At 33.6% G+C, this 17,131-nt stretch overlaps 1 protein-coding gene across 1 annotated transcript in view; it reads right to left on the minus strand.

Annotated features, from left to right (window-relative positions):
* Positions 1-15,913, minus strand: part of Ano3 (anoctamin 3) — a 441,314-nt gene extending 425,401 nt beyond the window's left edge. Inside the window, exon 1 of the mRNA XM_047517051.1 lies at positions 15,525-15,913. Coding sequence (XP_047373007.1) covers positions 15,525-15,678 — 154 coding nt within the window. The 5' untranslated portion in view covers positions 15,679-15,913. The remainder of the gene's footprint in view (positions 1-15,524) is intronic.
* Positions 15,914-17,131: the final 1,218 nt, after the last annotated feature.

Below are 17,131 nucleotides of genomic sequence, written 5' to 3' on the forward strand. Positions count from 1 at the left end.
GTAAACAGCCCAAGATTAGCCACCTCCTCCTCTCCCTAAAAGTTAAATAAAATTTTTCTTTTTAGTGGGAGGAAAGGAAAGACTTGGCGTTGCCTTGGGGACCCATTAAGTTTCTATATGAGGCTGAGTTTCCATGTATTTTAGCTGCAAATGGATATGAAGACCGGAAACTCGAGAGCAGAGGTTAAGGTCAGAGTTTGTTAGACTTTGTGAATTGAGAATGATTACTTGGCTGTGGGCCCAGCTTCATGTTACCAGGACTTAACCAGACAAGAAGGAAAGCTAAAATGAGTATACCACAAATAGTAAAGCAACTATCATTGCTACTACCCAATGCAATTATAGACATCCATCACTGAAGAGTGGGGCTCTTATAGTCATCCATCACTGAACAATTCATATAGGTAGGTATTCAATATATACATATATAAATAAATACATATATACATATATATATTTATAAACACACAATCTAGAGCCATGATGAACAAAATAACATAAGATTAAATCAAGTACAAGAGAAATTTCAATTTGGAAACATGGTAAACAAGATCAGCAGGGCTGCTGTTGGCACAACTTGCATGCCACTGTATAGTAGACTTTTTCTTTAAGTAGAAGGGATATATTCCCGAATAATGGTAGAGGCTGGGGATGTAACTCAGTGATAGAGTACTTGCCTCATATACACATGGCCCTGGGTTCTCTCCCCAGAACTGAAAGAAAAAAGGAGATAAAAAGCAAGTGGCATAGTCATTTATTGTCACTGCCAAGTTCTACACACTATACCTCATTGTAGGTGCTATGCTTTCATAGGACAGGTAGTGCAGTAGGTTATACAAGTTACATGCTCCAGAATCACCACATGTGTCACATTGTGCTGCACTGTGACATTCCGATTGCTAAGCTTACAATGTCACTAGGGGATAAGAATTTTTCAGTTCTATTATAGATTTACAGAACCACTATTGTACATGTGGTCCATCACTGACCAACATGTGTTTAGGTGGCACATATTTTTCTATTCATACTTACCTTCCCTACTTTAAAACATGAATTTTGTACACTAGCTAGGCAGGCATCATTACTATCCTACAAAACGCTGGAAAATTTTTACCACATCTATCACTGAGAACTCTTTATCTTGCAAGTGAAGGCTGATTCAACTCAAACTAAGAATAAACAATAAAGAATTTATTGGCTCAATAATTGAAATACTTTGAAGGCAGGTTGGTTACATGCAGTTTAAATTAGAGAAAGAAACTATGTCATCAAAGAGTAGGAAAGGGATAATTCAAGAGAAAGTCAAAGTTTTCATACTGGAAGAAAAAGCTTTGTATGCATGGCTGACACAAAAGTATGGAGCAAACACCTGCATACACAGACACACACATGAATACTTCAGGACTCAATGTTCTATGTCCACATTTCATTCCCTTCCCCAAGAATCCCTTGTCCTTCCTTATAAAAATTCAGTTGCTCTTTAAATTTCTTTCCCTTTTCCTCTGACCCCTTTTCTCTTTTGAAAGCCCAGAACTAATTCTTCATCAGTAATCTTTCTACCAGCCTTCACCATAATGAATAGTTCTCTTATTTGCCCCAAGTAACAAGAATCTTGCATATATTGCAAGGGCTAATTGTTTTGGTCCACAACACTAAAGGTGGTGTAATATACAGTATAGAGTGTTAGTTTTCCCAAATAGTTGAGCATAGTTATATTAATTCGTTGTGGTCTGAGGTACATAATTATTTGAAATTATGATTTGACTTTCTAGAATCACACTAAATTCCTCAGTCTTCCCTACAACCTATATTGAAGAGGGAGGCATACTTCTTTCTCTTGCTTTGCTGGACTTGAATTGTGAAAGTTGAAGTCAAGTCTGAGGCACTGGGGCTCCAACAAGTAGGTAGGCTTCAGTGGAAAGCTGTGGAAAACAGGATGTGGAAGAGAATGTGATATCTGTGGGGAAAAAAGGAAAAGGGTGCCACCTGTAGGGATCGGGACTAAAATTGTGGTCAAGGTAGGAGCCAGGAGGTGTGTATGTGAGAAACAAGCAGGAAGGGTGTCAAAAATAGATAGATATTATAACATAGAAGTGGGGCAGTTAAGCCCTGGAAGATTATTTTCTCTAGTTTAGCCATCTGGAAATGAAAATGCTTTATAACCACTGAAGGAATAAAGGACTGTCTCCTTTCAGACTCAATAAAAGCAGAGGCCTTCCTCTATTTTTTAAAATAAATTCTTCTCTTTGAACAATTCTTGCATTTTAGTAGGTTCCGCACTATATTGTTGACTCATGTACAGTAAAACATTATAGATTGGAACTACCACTAATTCATATTCTCCTTACCTTAACTCTGTGACAAAATAATCAATTTCCATTCAAATCTGTGAACCCTGATATATATGTATTTTCTGGAGCTGATAGAGTTCTACTTTGTTTTAATTAATCCTTTGAAACATTCCTATAAAAATGAAGTAAATTTTTGAGAGTAGTTTTATCTATTTTCAAGGCTAAAAAAGATTTTTAAAAAATGACCAAGCTCTTTGTTTTTACTCTTATGTTTATCAGAAATTATAAAATATATCACCTTTATTTATAGAAGCTGGGTGATGCCCAGAAGCTTGTATTTGGACTTAGCTACTGGATTCACCACTTCTACAAACACTTTTGTCTTGAGAATTGTCTCAATGTTGGCCTTGGCAATGGGGCATGGATTCTGAAATTTCACTCCTTGGACCCAGATATTCAGTTAAAAAGAAGAACTAGGAAATGCTGGTTTGTGTTTATATTTTATATAATCAGAAAAGAATGCTGAAGAAAACATCTGCAGGGCAGATAAAAGAGAAAGATAATTGCTTTCAAAGTTAGTGGAAAACAAACCAACAAATGATGAGATAGGATCACTATATTACCAAAGATGGTTAGCTCAAACTCCCAGATCTTTGTCTTTTTAGGATTTACTGCAAATCACTCTCAAGGGAGCTTCGTCTAAAAGTCATGCAGTTTCAGAAGTTAATTAGGAAACTCAAGTAATATGAGTGTCTGTTTATAAGTACTCATGAACATAGATACTTTTTAGTTTTCAGATTCAATATATACCTTTTTTTCTCACACCATCTCATATGAATAGCCTAAGAATTTGGGGAGTGAGAGATCACAAAGAGTAATGTAAGTAGGCAGCATACTGGAGAAAGGAATGGGAAGACATCTCATACCCCTAAATATGTACTCCATGTACTTTTCCTGAACAATGCATTTTTCTACATATTTTCTCATTTCCATAGTCAATTCTGCAAAGTAGATGTCCCATTGAAAAAGAGCAGAGGAGTACTAAGTAAACTTGTGCAGGTTCTAAAATCTACTGTGCATCTGAGTTTTCACCATAGCTTTCTTATGAAAAACTCCATGCCATGTATTTAAACCATGATAACCAGCAAGAATTAGATACCAAAGGACTCAATAAACCAGTGAATCATAGACTGACCTCTGTCGTTAGGTGCCGAATCTTAGACAACCATTCAAGATTTTTTGGCCTTACTCTCATATCACATTCTTACATAAAATGTTTATATATCTAGCTCTGCTTATTTACAAGCTCAATTTAGTCAAACAGATCCAGATAATGCACGATTATCACTGATATCTCTGTTTTCTACTTTAATGGATCGTTCAAAATCTTATTGTACTGCAATAAGCTCAAGTTTCCTTTTGTGAAGTTCTTTTGAAGTAAAGTAAAATTTCCAGCTGCTTTAAAAACACACAAGATATTCTGAGCAGTGGGCACTCTTTTATGAAGCTTAAATGAACATTCAGTTTAGTTGAATTCAAGTCCAATCACTGACTCCCTTAAGAACATTTAGAACCCACCATTCTCATGGGACATTGGCACCCAAAGAACTGAGAGGAACCAAGCTCCTTGTGCAGCTGACACCATTCTGTTTAATTCCAGAGCCTCACAAATTTCCCTTTGGATGTACCTCCATTGGTATAGGAAAGTGAACACCTATAGGCAACCACAGGGTAATAGGAATTTTCTTTATGTGTGATATTTTACCATTTAAATAAATTTATATTTTTCTTTAATCCCTGACAAATTGTTGTTTATTTAAAAGTATGTAAATCTATTTATCAAGTAAAACAAATGCTCCTGATATTTGTGATACATATTCTATACACACTTATTAGCTATTCCTGGGGATTATTGCATCTCAGTTTTAAGCAGTTCAGTTTGTACTACATAAATTTTGCAATTTGGCTCATATAAATTATATTCTCCAGAACATGGTCAATCACCATCTTTAGGAATGCCATTATCATATGTAATCTCTCCAATAGATTGTATTTAGAATAACAGCATATATATGACTTCAGTTGCAGGCATTGGTGCTAATTTCCTTTTTTGTCATTATTTTATTTAATTGTTTTTAACAATTCCATCAGATAGGGATTTTTATACACTTCATATGTCACAATACATATGGAGAAATAGAAACGAACATTTATTTGAATTCATACAACTAATAATTATCAGTACATACTCTCATCTAGCATTATGATTTAGATACTAGATGTCCCCAAAAAGCTATGTGTGAGACAATGCAAGAAGGTTTAGAGGTGACGTAATTGGGATATGAGAGCCTTAGCCCAATCAGGGAACTAATTTCCTGATGTAGGGATTAATTGAGTGGTCACTGGAGGCAGGTAGGGCGTGGTTAGAGGAGATGGGTCCTTAGGGGTATGTCTTTGGGGTGTATCTTGTTCTTGTTGTATAGAGCTCTCTCTCTCTCTCTCTCTCTCTCTCTCTCTCTCTCTCTGATTCCTTGTGCAATATTCTTCACCAAATTCTTCTGCCATGATGTTCTGCCTCACCTCGAGCCCCAAGGAATGGAGCGGGCCCTCTGGGGACTGATGCATCTGAAACTGTGAGCCCTCAAGTAAATATTTCCTCCTCTAATTGTTCTTGTCAGGTTTTTGGTCACAGTAATTAAAAGGCTGACTAAAACAGCTCATCTGACTCTAGAATCTAAGCAGCTACCTTTCTAATTCTCTCTATGTAATGATTTAATTTATAACTGGATTATCTTTATTCTAGCTAACAACTCTGCTTTTATATAAATAAGTCAATGTATAATTACATTATGTAGCTCAGAATAGTATGGAAATTCATGTCATAGTTTACTTATGGGTTTACTTATGAAAAGGTAGAAAATAAGAACATTAAATCTAAGATTATCATGATAGTTTTTATTTTCTGTGGATCAACTGGAACAAGAATCTTTTGCCTTGAATTTTCAGAGGATATAAACAAGTATATTTAACTTTTGAGAACTCAAAATTACATATAGGAAAACACAGAAGGCAAGCAAAATTAAAGCTGAAACATGAGAATGTGTAACTTAGATGCAAACATAGAAAAGGTTTGCAGTTCTTTGGTTATAACAATAAGCAAAATACCACTATTGTCCATAATGAGGGCCACTTACTCTATAGACAAGTAAAATTTGCTCCAACATTCTTGAGGAGATGAAAAGTAGCTCCATGTCCTGCAGCAGAGTGAGATTTGAAAAGTCCAGTAGTGATGGCAGGTGAGACCACTATAACAGGAAGCTGAGGAATCAGAAGCCAGTAACTAGATTTTCTAGAAGTCAAATTTATATTAAGCAATAAGCACTCAAAAGTACAGTGATTTGCAGGATTTCATGGATTCTTTCAATAAAGAGGATTATTGTTTTTAGTCACATGCCTATGGAAATATTTAGACAGTCTTGGAAAGAGTTTCCAAGGGTGTCTTATCCAAGTCCCTAGTTTTCAAATACAGAGGGGGACGCAGAATGCTTTTGAAGCATCCTCTTATTGACTACTGTCAATCCACATGTCCTACATGGGATTGTCCTACTGTAGCCTTGTGGCGAACCCATGAAGAACCAGACAGGGCACAGGATTTGACAGAAAAAGCAGGACAGTGTCCTTTTCCCATAGGAACAGGGTGATTATCAGTGTTGTTCCAGGGTCAAAGCAGTTTTGTAATCTCACCAAAAACAGCAGATCTCTAAAACTGGTTTTACCTTTGCCTATTTTCGCATGCTCCATTATCGGACTGTGCAATGATTATTTTCCTGAAAACAGACTTAAACCTATTTCTCAAGATAATATAATGATTCTGTGACTTGTAAAACTGTTTTTTTAACAAACCTCTTCAGATTTAAGCAGGCAGAGAGATATTGGCTGTCTTCAACTACTGACCTTTACCCTGATATATAAAAATTATTTCTCCATTATACAATTTTCTCCCTCCTGCTTTCCAACATTTTGTTATTGCTAATACAGGTTTTGTACACATATCTTTCTCTCCTCTTTTACTGTTAGCTTTTTGATGTTCCCATGACTGTAATTATTCACCTCCTTTTTTCTTTATAACTCCAGTCTTCAGAATGTGGATGGATTGTGCTGCTGTTAACATTGATGTGGTTGCATCACTCTGGTATGCTGATTTTAAATCTTTTGGATATATACCAACGAGTGGGATAGCTGGATTATATGGTGGCTCCATTCCTAGGCTTTGAGGAATCTCCATATTGCTTTCCAGAGTGTTCCCACCAGCAATGTATGAGTTGTAATTTAAAAAGAATTGTTTTTTTTTTAAATTTAATCTAGTTTACATTATTTTATATTTGTCATTTATCCACATCTTTGCCAACATTTATTCTTACTTGTATTCATAGCAGAAAGATGAGTAGAGGGAAAGGAGGAAGTACTGGAGGGGGAGGGAGTGAAGAAGGGAAGTACTAGAAACTGAATTAGAACAAATTACATTCCAGGCTTTTATAATCATATCAAAAATGAATCCTCTTGTTAAATATAACTAAAAAGAACCAACGGAGAAGGGGAATCAATGGAACACCTCAGTACCTCAGTTTGCCTAGTGTTTTTGCCTTCCATGAATCACTCTCTGTGTAATAAAGTGAAAAGATTTTGCTTATGGAAAATATTTCAAATAAAAAAATAACAAATGTGATACCTACAATTATTTTTGAATATAATAAATGATCACTTATGTGTATTTTTTGTACATATGGAATTTTGGGAGGTAAGAGAGTTGGGAGGTTGTAGAACTGGGACATTTGTATGCTGAGGACCTAATGTTTTCATGTGGGCCTTTACACTATGGTCTCAGCATAATGAGGAGAATAGAATAAAGAGGGTCCTCAAGACGGTGTGAGAGACAAATATAGGCCTGAAAATTCTCAGATGTCAAAAAACCTGTATTTACTGAAGGACTGAGGAATGATTTACCTCCTCATTGTCAAATATCAAGAAAGATGTTTCTCTTTTAAGTGTGTAAAATGGTAGAATTCCTTATTTATTTAAAATTTTCTCATTATAAAGATAATATATGACTAACCAAGGAGATTTGGAAAACAAAGTAGAGAAAAAAGAGATAAAATTTACAATAATTTTATCCTTCAGGTATAACAGAATTTGCTATTTTGGTACATCATCTATTTCTTATACTGCTTTTGCATGTGAAATCTTACATAATCACAAACACAGCTACAAAAATTCTGTTTGTATGCAAATAATTCTCTGTCTTTCATATCTAATATTATGATACAAATATTTTCTAGTGTCAATAAAAGTTTCAATAATGTCTCTTTTATACATCTCTAAAACATACTTTCATTGGGTATATTTTATAATTTAATCATTTAATTTTATAATTTAATCAATAGTTACTTAAGTTGTTTCCCATATTTTCTATCAAAAAAACTCTACAATACACATTATTTATTCTATTATTTCTGTGCATATACTTGATTCTTTTTGAAATGAGCTTCTCGATATAGAAGTCTTTCCCTGAATCAAATGCTATATGTGATTTGGAAGTCATTAGAAACAAAATGTCAAATTTTTTCATAAATATTCTTATTCATTAACCTCTATTCTCTTGCCTATATAACTAATAATAATTGTTTATACTTTTGTTTCTATATTTACCATGGGAATACGCAGATATTTCTCATATGTGAAGAGTGAATAGCATCCTCATTCACAGGATGTTGCCGTAACCTACTATTTTATCTCCCACTCCAAATATAAATAAATAAATAAATAAATAAACAAAAACACATTGAAATTAAAGTGAACTTGATTAACTATAAAGAAAAACTTGAATCATTTTACTTTTAGGGAGAATAGCACTTGCAAGTTTCAGTTTAGTGCATTTTCTGTATCTGGTCCTAAAAATTTAGCATACTGGATTCCTAATATTAGTTCAGAACACATCCTTTGCTATCCCTATCAATGCCTCCTAGAAAGAACTTTACAATATTGTGGCCACATTACATTATACTAACTTAAGAATCTCATCATAAACCTTTACCATAAAACTTTATTGTAGAAAGTTATGGATAAACCAAGATTTGTCCATACTGTAGATTACAGAGTAAAAATCATTTATCTGGGATCAGGAAGACATAATACTAGGAAATTCTTGAGGAGAGATATCTACTTATCTCTGTTCCTGGATCTGTATCTATAGAGTTGAACAAACTTCGCCTAGATAATAGGTAATATGCAGTAATGTAATGGCCATTTACCAATACTTCCATTAGCACTTCCTTGTATAGATCAGAAAGGAACACTTTTTATTCATCTCTGTGAAGTATAATAAATGTTAATTCTTACTGAAATATTTTCTACAGGCATTTAAGAAAATGATGATTGTTGGAAGTTATTTCATTTTAAAACATCACATTAGCATTAACTTTTTATTTTACCATAGCACCCCAAATATGCATATTATATGACCCTGGATTGCTCCTCTTAAGAGGGAATGATTTGAAGGGCCTTAGGCAAAGCCATTAAGAGATCAGAGTTAGATTTAAAACTACCACAAAGGAAGTGAAGCTTTTTATCAATTGGTCCATCTTTGTAAAGTCATTTTAGCAACAAATAATTCAACTCATTCTGTTCGTACAACTCTTTGCTGAATTTCTCTTTGTGGAAGGGAAGTACAGCATATCTCTCATCTTATGGGAATTTATTCTTTCTCTATTTGTTGAAATACACTAAAAGTCAAACATAATATCTAAAAGATAAAACATTTAAATTCAAGATTAAATTCAGAAAATATAAATTCCCTTTGAGATAAGTTTTACCAAAGTGGGTATGCTGGACATTCAATGCAGAAAGAATGAGATATTGTGTAGAAAGAATGGGAAGCAGAAGTTTTTGGAAGAATTTAAGTCAGAATCCTTCTTGGGGACATATGTAGGTGCAAAAAATAAAAAAAAAAATAAATATACAATCATTGTACAGAATCTGGTGGCAAGAGTATAGCTGACTGTAGCTTATTATGATCAGTAATCATCTAGAGGAATGCCACAATGTAGATATTGCTGCAAGGGGCACTTCCTGTTATAACTATTAAAGAAAGCCTCAGTTTTTTACTTTTCATGCGCATGACAGCAATAGTAGGAATTTTGAAATACAGATTTGTGAGTTTTATTCGCACATTTCACATACAAATGGTTTAGCATGAGATCACAGTATCTTTGTGTCTTGAATGTACTCCAGTACTCATAATGCAAGTGGTCCATGGGCTACACTTTGGCTTTAGGAAAACCAAACAGACACTGAATCGATATATATAGTTGATAAAGGTGGAATTATAACTACCATTAATCTTGTGGCAATGGGTCATAGCTACAAGTATCTTATAAAGTCAGATCCTCTAATTCACTCTATCTTAACAAAATCCAAGCTTTGATTGGAAGTTTGAATCCTTCATAAAAATCTCCAATCTCCAAGGAGAACTCAGGGACTAGAGATTGAGTTACAGTCATGAAATCTCCATAAAAGCTCCAAAATTATGGGGCTCACAGAACTTTTGAGGCAGTGAAAACAACCACAAACTGTGAGGATGCACCTAACTACATGGAGAATGAGAGTCCTAGATTGGGAAGTTTCCAGATGTTGCTGCATATATCACTTCATCTGTCTGTGCATTTATAACATGTATGATAAACTGTAATAAATAAAACAGTTTTCTGCATGTAATTGTTCTAGCAAATTATTGAATTTTGAAAATAGGGTTGTAGGAACCCCAAACTTTTAACCAAGTCATACAGAAGTGTGGGAAAGTTGGACAGCCAGTATTTGTGAGAGTCATCTGAAGTGGGGAACTGAAATTTTAAGGCTGTGAAGTTCTACACTAACCCTGGGTAGTTAGCTCCAGAGTGGAATTGAATTGTAGGCTACTTAATTAATATGGGAGAATTGAAGAAATGAGGTACCTCTCAGAGGTCAGGCTCTACATTTCCTGAGACAAGGAAGTCATTGCAAAGTCTGCCTCATGAAATCCCAAACCACCCTCAAGAGATGGGTGAATACTGACATAAAAATCTATTTTTGAAATGATAGGTAATTATAGTAGTTAACCTATTCGTACTTCAAAACATTATCAAGAAAGTTAAATGAGTGTAGTATGTCATGTATCTGGCTTCATTAGTGCAATAGAACCACAGATTTGTTCTTCTTTTCTTCATTATTAGTATAATAGCATGTAAATTAGCAACAGGAGCAGTTGCACTTGCAGTAATGTAGCAGCAAGAACATTAGGAACTGGTTGTGATAATGAAATGTAAAAGGACTATGCATCTTATGAAATCTATACAAATATTATTCTTTTTGTCTACATTTTTGTTGGTGCATTATAGTTGTACATAAAGATAGTATTTATTGTCACATAGTTGTGCCTGCACACAATGTAATGATATAATATGCTCAGTGTCATTAGTATTTCCCCTTTCTTGAATTATAAACGGAAGTATATCTTTTTTATTTTATTTGTTCTAATTAGTTGTACATGACAGTGGAATGCCTTTATACATTTTGATAGATCATACATAAATGGAGTGTAATCTCTCATTTTTCTGACTGTACATATTGTAGGATCACATCGGTCATGCAGTCATATATGTACATGAGGTAATAATGTCTGTTTCACTCTACTATTCTTCCTATCCCCATACCCCTTCCCCTCCCTTCACTCCCCTCTACCTAATATAAAGTAATTCTTCCCTATTCCCCTTCCTTATTGTGAGAGAAGTATATCTTTCCCATCTTTTTAATCTTGGCTTTATCTAGCTTAATGTTGTACAGTGGAAATGCTCTAGAACTAATTGTTTTTTGTAAAGTCTTTTTATAGCTGCAGATTGTGTTCAACATCAATCAATCTAATCTAGACATATTACAGATGACGAAAATGACTCAGGAATGAGGTTAAAAACTTGCCTAAGGAAATATAGCTTGTTGGCAACTGAACAGGACCTTATCCTGACTGTTCATTAGAATTCTCCAACTACTTCATCAAAGTTACATAATTTATTTCTTTAAAACCAGATATGCAAAGCACATCACAGAGTTTTATGATATGATCAATGTAAAAAGTTCTAGAGTCTTAATTATGTGAAATTATAGATTGAATGAAATTAACATATGTAAAATTGAACTACTTATGTTTTAAATACACTAGACTATGTTGTGAAACAGTAGAAGGAAGTTATACAATATGCTAAAAAAACTTTTCAACACTAAATTTTTTAGAAGTACACTATCAGATAAGTGATATAAGGATAACGTATTAATTAAAATATTACTTTTTTGTATTGGAAGTTATATGACTAGCAATGGGACACTCCTGTTTAGAAGACAAAATAAATGAAAAGCGGAATGGTCTTGAATTCTTTGGAATCAGTCTAACATATTTCCCACCACTCTGCAATATAAGTAATATCAATTTTGTATAAATTTACACTCCCTTATATATTAAATTAATGTTTATTGTCACAAGTTTATCTTCATGTAATCGAGATAGCTTTGACTGTACTTCTTTTTTTTTTAATTAAATGATTTTGCTTAGGAGTTCATTACCTAACTGTACTGAGACACATTCTAAAGCAATGTCATGTCTATTTCATGGACCAATGGATTCATTTTGAACTAGAATATAAATAATTAATAAAAGAGAAATTATAGGTGTGAGTTCCTCAGTGTCTGGCAAGAAAGCTAGGACTCAGAAGCCTTCAGATCAAAGAATGCAGGCATAATGGCTCAGTAATAAGTCATTCTGACTGAGAATTAAACAATGAAGAAAGGGAGAGGACAACTTCTCAAATATTGCCTGTGTCTGCTTCAGAAAGTACTAGTCAAATCTTACTTGTTTTATATTGATCACAACATGAGCAGGGTATTGGTTTCCTAATTTTAAGACTTCTAAATATCAGGTAGAGTCAGTCACGAGAAAGTCATAAAAGTCAAAGATATAATTATGTTCAAGAAACTTTGCACAAATTATTGGCGTTTAATAGATAATTTAAAGATATTGAAGATATGTTAAGTTATAAATATCTCTGAATAAGTGTTAATACTGTTTGCACTTATGAACACATAACTTGCTTTTCATTGTTCACATTGGACATAAGAAACAGATTACTAATATATTTCAAATATGTGTACTGCTGATCTCATAGGGGGAAATAACTCATTGCTATACCACACATTACTTACCATCCTTATTGGAAAAACCATAGGAATAGCACAACATGTAAGAGAATTAAGTTCTAACCTAGATTGCATGCCTCTGAAAAGGTCTTTCATTTGTTATTACAAGTATGGTCTAGGAAAAATTGGTCTGTTGTGCTTCTATATTTTGATATGGGAGTATTATTACCTAATCCTTCATAGTGAACTGATATAATGCTGGGGTTAAATGAGTATATAACATTTAATTACATGTATTTATATAAAGTTTATAACACTCTCTGGCACATAAGAAATGCTATATATGTGTTTGTGATCATGATCATTATCTTGGTGATCATGATGAACTATTATAGCTTTAAAACTCATTTCACAATCCTAAATGGACATTTATATCTTAGTACTGATTACTGATCAAATGCATTTCTGGAATATAAAGAAGTATTTTTCTCCATGGGTCTTTTTTATACTTGCCAAATGATGTTGGGTAGAAAATAACAGTGAATTTAGAGAAAGAAAACAGATAAAGGTTTTTTTGATTTCTTCCCACTGCCCAACATACACATACAGACATACACACAATCAAACACATAATGTATGTATGACATTTTTCCAATTGCACTATTTTTCTGGATTTTAATTCTTCTTCTGCTGAATGAAGTTTAAGATAAATGAGCACTACTTCACTGACATTTTATGAGAGCTATTGAGAGTTATCTATAAGTCATGATGTAAATAAAAATTGCAAATGCTGTTTTTGCTGACAATGACACATTTCTTTTTAGACGTAACTGCTCAACTTTCTATGCACTAACATGATCTATATATTTTGTTTCCCCATGCTAGGAATATGTGCACATGCAGGTTTAAAACATGCTACCTACCATCAAGACTAAAAGAGCATGCTTTTCCTACTTCAACTATCATCTTATTTCCATTTATATATGGACACTCCAGTCACTAACTTCTAATCCTGTCTTCAATAAATTAACTTTTAATGAATAAAACAAGTAGAACTTTTCTCTACAAGAATTAGGGTTAAAGACCTAGCATCAAAGTACACTGTGAAATGTTTAACACTCCAAAACATTTCCAAATGAAGACCAATTTCCATATTGGTACTCTTAAGGACAATAGTATCATCAGGTAGCAATTCATGACAATTTCCACATAGTATTTTTGCAAATGAAATGCATGTATAACTTGATTTAAACAGTATTCCCTATAGCAGAAAGATCCTTAAAAAGATGCACCATTATGTACTAGTTGGTCATTTAGTTAATCATTTATATTACATAAGCTATAAATAATTGAGAAATGGCACCTTGAAGAAAAACAATCTAGAAGAATAGTAATCATGGACATATGTAGTATAACAAAGATGCAATTTGACACTTTCATGTATATGACAAATATTTTGTTGATTCATATCAACAGAAAAAAACTTTTATATAGAGATAACAATAGACATGTAGGAAGACAACATTTGATCTTAGTGAGATCTTAATGAATGGTGGTAGGGAGTCAGGGTTATTGGAAATTACCCTGAATAATATGAACTGTTCTTGGAAAGCATAATTCATTTTTATAGAACATGTGTATGATAATAAGGCTTAAAAAGTTTTGGAAAAAGCTATGGATGTGTAAGTCATAAAGACAACCGGTAAAACTAATGAAATGGAAGTGTCAACTCTGACAGAGTTGACCAGAAGATAAAATATGGTGAAACCATCGTGATATTCAAACCTTCATTAAACTGTCAAGTACTTTGTTCCTAAACCTCTTCTTCCTGTCCAAGTCTACTTTATAAAGCTATTTACATTTGTAAAGAACTGATTTCCCTACTTTAGTGAAACTGTAGATCTAATATCCAGTAACAGCCTTGGTTTAAGGGAAAAAAAAATAACAGCATACAGATTTCTTGCAGTTGAAAGAAAAATTTAAAAGCATGGCTTATATCTTGATGGCAGAACTGCCTCTATTATAAAACAACTTATCTAATACAAAGTATCTATGAAGAACAAATAATTAATTAGTTATGAAACATATAAAACATATTTTCCAACAACCCATAATAAAGAAATGTGAGTGAAATTCTCAAGAGAATCCTCTGGTAGTGAAACTGAATTTATTATTCTTTTAATTATTTTTTCAATGGGCAAAGATCAAACTCTAGTGCTATGAAAACGTTTGCTTACTTTTTACATTTACATCACACACCTTTCTTTCATGAGGAAAGACAAGTAAATCATCATAATGCAGTTTTATCTTACAGTATTTATCATTTATCACATAAATATTTTCTATAAAACAATTAATTCCTTGATATTTCAGAGTTGTTCATTAGAAAACCAAGTCTGAGAAATTTTTTGATGAATACAATGAATAGCATAGCATTGTTCTCTCAAAATTTCAGGCCAAGAATGAACGCTGTGATGTTCTTCAATAGGAATTCCTGTACGTATAAAAATTTTTCATACTGAATTTATCAGCACTGTCAGCTCATATGTAATCTAAATCAGGTTACAAAATAACAGACCGAAGGGATATTTTCTTGCTTTTAATGAAAATGTAAAGTACATTTATTATCCTTTATATAATTAAATAAGAGATGAGTGAAAGGTGGTAGTACTTATTCTCTGCTTTCATGGATAAGATCTATGATTTTACCACTCATGCCAAACAACATTAAGCCTTGATAGGCCGGAACATCAAGAGAATAAAAGTCCATTTCACTGTAACATACTTCTGAGTTCACTGAGTTTGTCTTTACTCGATAAGAGAACCTCTTATCCCTCTGTAATTTTTCGAACTATATGTATACATTTTGGAAAAAATAACCAAATAAACTAAAATTAGCATCAGCTGTACTACCATAAAGTAGATGGCATCAGCATTTATTTTTCCACACATCTGGCATTAACAGAGTACAGGTACAAGTTAAGATACTCAAGCATACTCATCTAAAGGTTAGCTTACCAGTGGGGACAGAAGTGGAGTACTGAAGATCCAATCCGCTGGAATCACCAGAGAGTTCAGTTAAACAGGTTGAAGTAAAATCAGAGCTGGAAGTCTGCTCATGTCTGAATCCTTTGGGAGAAAGGTAATCCAGTTCAAAGGTTATGGCTGACATTGCAAAATTCTCAAGGAACCATGTAAAGCAAAGTTCACACTACCGAAGTTTTAAAAGTCACAGGAAAGGGGAAGAATCACTGTACTTTAATCAATAGCAACTCCAGGCTCTCCTGTAATTCTCTTCACTTGGAAATCCAAGAATAATAAAACCCACAGAGCTGACTGCAAGTTTTCCGTGTTCACGCCTTTCCTAGACAAGCAACTTCAACAGGATAGATGGATTTTAGAGTTGTTTTTCTTCAAAATGTCTTGTGCCTTTAAGTAAGAACTGCACTCATCCCCTTTCAGAGAGGCTGCAGTGAAAATAAAATGGGCTAAGTGGAGACATAGGCATCGCTGCAGAGAGATGCTTTTAGTAAGTTGGTACTGAAAGTTCTCCTTCGCATTTCTCTATACAAGAGATCAGCTGGGTGGGGCCAAGGCCTGCCAAGGAATGCAACTGTACTCCACGGGGCGGTTCATCAGAGGAAAGCTGTAATTGGAAGGAAGTTATTCTGAATGCTATTTTCTAACTCGAGATTGTAAGACTTTAGTCCTGCTGCTTATTGAAAGATGACTATGATTGTGAAGAATAAAGTTTTGTTTTTTTTTTTTTTTATAAACTGATGGTAGAATAAAATGTGCAGCTTGATAAATACAAAAATATATTTCAAAGTATTAGCAGGCAATGAATAAAAGATCAAAATGATTAAAAAGTAGCCACTGATGGGGCTGGTATCGTTTACTATTTAGGAGGTAAAATGTCTATTCCATTTGAGTAACTTGGGTAGAAAGTTGTATTGGTCATCCCCCAAAGTTTAATTTTGGATCTCACTTTTATTCATCTTCTGTGCCTTAGTTTGTGAATCCAGTGATGAGCACGGGGCATGCCAACTGATGGTTTTTCAAACAGCAATTTAGCAAAAGTCATTCTTCATTTTTATAAAGCCATACTAGATGATGTTCAAATGAGTTTTTTCATGGTTTAACTTAATCCATGCTTTATTCATTAATCTATCATTTATTGACTCTGTATTAGATATTAACATAGGTATTTAAAATACCTAGGCAAGATCTCTGGAAAGAATGTAAACTGGATTCCTTCTTAGTAGGAAAGAGAGCTGTGACCAATTTTGTGATTTTATTGTGATAATGGCATTATGTATGGCAATAGATGTGCTAAGAATGAGAATGGCATATTTAAGGCATTTTTTTTACTTTCTTGACTGAACAGTATTTGAGAAAGTAATATATACTTATGTAAGAAGTATGCAAATCTTTTATTGTTAAATGCAGAATTTATTCAGATTAATGTCTTGCTTGTAGTCATTTTAATTAAACAAGAAAGTAAATAAAACTGACCCTCTGTTTCACATGGCTTTATAAATGTGGGGAAATGGCTATCATTCAGCAGTATGACCATCCAACAAAGCATCCTGTATAAGTCACAATCTAGGGCAGAGAAACAAAAA

This window comes from Sciurus carolinensis, chromosome 11 (genome assembly GCF_902686445.1).
Source record: "Sciurus carolinensis chromosome 11, mSciCar1.2, whole genome shotgun sequence".
NCBI classification, from domain to species: domain Eukaryota; kingdom Metazoa; phylum Chordata; class Mammalia; order Rodentia; family Sciuridae; genus Sciurus; species Sciurus carolinensis.